Genomic DNA, 4,936 nt, shown 5'->3' with positions numbered 1-4,936 from the left:
TGCCTTCAACGATAAATGTAACCAAAGAGATGCCGATTATATTTGTAGCCCACGTGTTTATGGTGTTAAACAATATCTTCAGAGGTGAAGGTCACCTAAGAGATGCCACCAACGCTGAGCACTCACTTCTTTGAGGAACCAAACCCACCAAAACCCATCATGGCAGAATGTCAGGGTCCATGTCCTCAGGCTCATGTTGGGCTGTCTGTTCTCTCTGAAATCAAGTGGGTATAAATTGTACTAATTCTCAAACCCCCACGGGACTGTCAGTTATTTCAAAAGGAAAGCAGGACTTAGCAACAGGCAACAGGTCATCTATTTTGCGTTGCTGCACTTACTTTCTTCACTTTCTTCTTTTCTTTGTGTTGGTGCTTCCGCTCTAACTCTTGTTGTTTCGATATTCTTTCGTATGCTCCCTATTTCCCTAGAGTTATTGCGTGCAAAATTTTCATTCTGAATGGTATGTGCGATGAAACTGACAGCATATATGAGGATTTTTCACTTTCTCACCATGTTCAGTAAAGGCCCTTGGACCCTTCCTCTTCCTCATAAGTGCCCCAAACCTTTTCTGAACCTGCAGCCAGAAAATGAACCACCAACTATTCTTTGTGCGGCAATAATCCGAGCAACATGTTACTTGTTAATAAGCCAAGTTGCATTCAATCTTATTTTGCAAATATAGCATACAGTAAGTCACATTGAAATTTGCACAATAATTATGTAACAGCCAAATCTAGTTCTGTGTGTACCTAAAAAAAGTAAATTTGAGTCAGAAGCAAAATAGATGTTGATGACAAAATTACTTCCACATACTGAGTTGACTCTACCATAAGATGGAACCATCATGCTGAAGAAGTCACACATGGTTTAACGACAGTGCATGCCTAATAAGGTGTAATCTTGGGTGCACACAGGCAAAATAGTGTCGACTTGGCAAAATAGTTCAAGAAATCACTCTATTCGAACTACAATAAAACTACAATATATTGACATGGTTTTTAAATCTTGCCAAGGTTGGCTTCGACCTTCCTTCTGAGATCCCCGATAATCTTAGACATGTCGTCTATCATCTTTCCTTGGTGCTCGAGGCTGTTTTTCATGGCATCGACCTTCTTTTGTCTATTGACAGCCCATACTCAGTAAGACTGATTTTCAATTAAGGGCTGTGTCATCGTGTAAGTATGGAATCCGTCAAAAATAATACATGTCAAATGAAGTGGGTTGTGTAGTACAAATTACATGCAGCCGTGCAAGAAGATACCTGGTGGTCTGACACGTCCTCCTCATCACTCCAGTCCTGACACCCATTCAAGCATCTACGGATCTCATGGCTCCAGCAGTTGCAGCACCACGCCAACAGGTCGTCGATGCCACCGACAGGATTTAGGCATGGAGAGACATTGTTCTTGCAGTTGCGGCACAGATACTTATTGCATCGGCCATCGTCAGGGCAGAATTCATGATTGCACACCTGAAATATAATGGATCATATAAAAGAGCCAATGCATCTATCCCTCGTGGAACCAGACCAAACACTCATTAGCACTGGAAAAAAATTGCATAGAAATATGCATGCATGAGCTATGGACTCGATTGCATAGAAACAAACAGGCATAGGTGTTTCCAATTCAACTACAAACAGATCTCTAAAAATTCGTCGTTCCACAGACATACCTCGTTGGGTGACCTGGGCCTTTTGATAGGAAGATCACATCCTCCGTTCACGCAAGCACTTACCAGCATCGACGACCTGTTGGCGTGGTGCTGGTTGCTAGATTAAACTGAATCCTAGAGTGTAGGCTCTCACTACACTAGTTGCTCCTCAGTCCTAAGTAGCACTTACCAGCATGATACGCCGCACACCAGATTTCCCTCATCTCATACATTTGGTATAGCCACGAGTCCTTATCTGTAACTTTCTCCTTTGCCAAGAATGCTATCCATTTCCTCTCAATCTTTTCTATGGAGCAACAATTATAAAGAAAACCCCTAACCATATCCTTCAGATCCTGGGTGTGAAGATTACGCGCAATGCACACCTCAATATGCCATACGCATAGCCTATGCGATGAATTCAGCCACACAATACTGATTGCTTTCTACATAGCACGGTCTCCATCGGTGATCACAGAAACCGGATGCTTCTGAATCATGGCATCACAGAATGACCTAAGCAGCCACACATACGACTCGGTATCCTCGTGAGAAAGAATTCCATAGGCAAAAAGAACCGTGCTTTTATGGTGATTCACCCCAACAAAAGGAACAAGGGCCAGGTTGTATCGATTCGTTTTGTACGTGCCATCAAACACTACGACATCACCAAACGCTCTATAATCCATCTGACATTGAAAGTCACACCAGAGCAGTCCCGTCAGGTGCCCTCTCCCATCAGTCTTGTACTGGAAAAAGAAATCAGGATCTCTACGTTTCGATTCTGTCATGTAACTGATGATTGTTCGAGCATCACCACCGGAAAGTGTCTCCGCCTTGTTGCGATGGCAGAAATTGTAAAGGTCCCTTGATGTAAATCCAACCTTATCATACACACCGTACCGCCTAACCATAATATCCATTATCTGGTGTTTGCGGATCCCAGAAATCTGCAGCTGCACAATCTCTGCTTTCTGATCATCGCTGATTCTTCTATGTGAACGCAGAAAGCAAGCAAGGTCTGGTTCCGTCATCGGATGGTTGTGCTCGTCGATGAAATCCTTCACATACCACTGCCCTGTGTTCGGATCCTGTGCAATCACAAGTTGAGCACAGCATCCACAACGAGTGATATTCTGCGGCCTCCGCTTCTTGATCTCCCTCCTCACCTCCTTCTCTGCGCGGAAACCTTCACAGCTGCAAACAAACTTCCGAAGGGTCTTCGCATTGTGGCCGTTGTCCCACTTGCAGTATTCCTTTCTCACACTAAATCCTTTCTCATAAGCGTAGTTGTTATAAAACTCAAATCCGTCGTCCTCATTGCCAAACATCTTCATAACAATTTCACTGTACTCCAGCAAAGAATCATCATCCGACATTTCCTCCTGAAAAATGAAGCTTTCATTCGGATGCACAGGTTTTCATTATTGAAATTCACTTTGCACTTGAAGTTTCAAATTTCAGCAGCCTGCCATGTTCTAAAACAGCAGCCTATGTTTATATGCATTTAGAAACTTGGAACCAGCCAAGGTGTAACAGAAATAAGCTCCACCAAGGTGTAACAGAAACCAGCCAAGGTGCATGAGCAGTGACCTATTATATCCAAAAATAATACAAGACAACCCCGACAAGAGGGAAAGATAATCACGTAACTAAAACATCAATAAGCTTCACTAACACCAAGTGAATCCACAACTGGAGGAAAAGCAATAGCTATGTTAATTACATAACGTGCAGGAGCCTGGTTCAAACTCAGACCCAGGACATGACTCCACCACTGAGAGCGCCAGTTCCAAGGACACATGGCCTGCTGAGCCGAACCAGAGCAACGGTGGGGTAGCTGCCAGTGGTGTCGTGAGTAAGGCGGCAGAGAAGGAGAAGGAGGTGGCGAATGGTGTATCCAAGCTGCAGATTATCCGCGGACCCTCCTCCCGTGTGGGTGGGATGCTTCTGCGGGAGGTTGCACGGGAGAGGGTTGATCTGGTCGCAGAGAAGATGAAGGTGATGCCGGAGGAGCACCTGGAGGAGGTCAAGAATGAGCTCAGGTCGATTCTGGAGGGCACTGGAGGTTCTCACCACATCGAGGAGTTCTTGTACTTGCAGAAGCTTGTGCAGGACAGGGATGATTTGACACCATCCATGCTTTCAGTGGCGCACCATGTTCAGCTTGAGATCCTTGTTGCAATCAAGACTGGGATACAGGCCTTTCTGCACCCCAGCGTTACCATTCCACACAATCGCTTGGTGGAGGTCTTCTTGTACAAGAGGTGCCGGAACATTGCTTGCCAGAGTGCTCTCCCTGCTGAGGAGTGCAGATGCAATGTGTGTGCTAGCAGGAATGGCTTTTGCAACCTGTGCATGTGTGTGATCTGCAACAAGTTTGATTTTGAGGTCAATACATGCTGTTGGATTGGTTGTGATTTCTGCTCTCACTGGACACATACAGATTGTGCAATTCACAATGGTCAGATAGGAATGGGACAATCAGTGAAAAGCAGCATTGGTCATGCTGAAATGCTTTTTAGGTGCTGGGCTTGCCAGAGAACCTCAGAGCTTCTTGGTTGGGTTAAGGATGTCTTCCAACAATGTGCTCCTGGTTGGGATAGGGATGCTTTGTTACGTGAGCTTGAGTTTGTTTGTAAGATATTCCGTTTAAGTGAGGATGCAAAAGGGAGAGTGTTGTTTAGGAAGTGTCTAGATCTGATTGAAAGGCTGAGGAATGCTCCAGCTGATTCCATCAATCCTAGGGTGATACTACAAGCACTCCAAGGTCAGTCACTCACTCCGTCTATTTTCCCTGGCTGAAAGTCTATTTTTTTTTCTCAAACTCGCGGGAGAGCTGCGTATCTTTATATTAAGAAGAAAAGGGGGCAAGAGCCCTTACAACACACACCCACACTCCTAAGCTCTTAGAAAAACACACGTGCCTTTTACTAAGACAAACTATTTTCCCTTGCTGAAACATAAGTTTGCATTTGACTTGTTACCTGTTAGCTTCTTATTTCTAAGTCTGCTTAGTTACTGTTTCATGGCACCCTGTTGACTATGAAAATTGTTTACTCCTTCGGATCCCAAATATAAGTCCATTTATCTTTGTCCAAGGTCAAACTTTTTTTTAGCTTTGGCCATCATTGACCAAATAGTTATATAGATTGATAACATGAGGTTGATGTTACTGCATGTCTGCATTTATCATGAAACATACTTCCGTAATATATAACACTTTCTATTATTAGTCAAAGTGTAGTGAATGGAATCAGAGTGAACACAAACCAAATTGATT

At 43.9% G+C, this 4,936-nt stretch overlaps 2 protein-coding genes across 2 annotated transcripts; one reads left to right on the top strand and one right to left on the bottom strand.

The window, feature by feature from the left end:
* Positions 1 to 716: 716 nt before the first annotated feature.
* On the bottom strand, positions 717 to 3,032 carry LOC136488370 (protein FAR1-RELATED SEQUENCE 5-like). Its single transcript, XM_066485329.1, has 3 exons — positions 2,253 to 3,032; positions 1,262 to 1,471; positions 717 to 749 (listed from the first exon to the last, which is right to left on the bottom strand). Exons 1-3 carry the CDS (start codon positions 3,030 to 3,032, stop codon positions 717 to 719), a joined length of 1,023 nt encoding a protein of 340 aa, XP_066341426.1.
* A 30-nt stretch (positions 3,033 to 3,062) lies between these two features.
* Positions 3,063 to 4,458, top strand: LOC136488369 (OBERON-like protein). Its single transcript, XM_066485328.1, has 2 exons — positions 3,063 to 3,128; positions 3,391 to 4,458. Exons 1-2 carry the CDS (start codon positions 3,063 to 3,065, stop codon positions 4,456 to 4,458), a joined length of 1,134 nt encoding a protein of 377 aa, XP_066341425.1.
* The last annotated feature ends 478 nt before the right edge of the window (positions 4,459 to 4,936 follow it).

Source organism: Miscanthus floridulus, chromosome 10 (genome assembly GCF_019320115.1).
Source record: "Miscanthus floridulus cultivar M001 chromosome 10, ASM1932011v1, whole genome shotgun sequence".
NCBI classification, from domain to species: domain Eukaryota; kingdom Viridiplantae; phylum Streptophyta; class Magnoliopsida; order Poales; family Poaceae; genus Miscanthus; species Miscanthus floridulus.
This window is presented reverse-complemented; position numbering and strand designations above follow the sequence as displayed.

What these genes read in the sequence shown, in the direction of transcription:
- LOC136488369 (XM_066485328.1), top strand. Translation starts at nt 3,063, where the DNA reads ATGCACAGGTTTTCATTATTGAAATTCACTTTGCACTTGAAGTTTCAA. An exon ending in AAATTTCAGCAGCCTGCCAT is followed by an intron (nt 3,129 to 3,390) that starts GTTCTAAAACAG and finishes CATAACGTGCAG; the next exon opens with GAGCCTGGTTCAAACTCAGA.
- LOC136488370 (XM_066485329.1), bottom strand. Translation starts at nt 3,032, where the DNA reads ATGTCGGATGATGATTCTTTGCTGGAGTACAGTGAAATTGTTATGAAG. An exon ending in CCCTTGTTCCTTTTGTTGGG is followed by an intron (nt 1,472 to 2,252) that starts GTGAATCACCAT and finishes ATTATATTTCAG; the next exon opens with GTGTGCAATCATGAATTCTG. An exon ending in AGGACGTGTCAGACCACCAG is followed by an intron (nt 750 to 1,261) that starts GTATCTTCTTGC and finishes TACTTTTTTTAG; the next exon opens with GTACACACAGAACTAGATTT.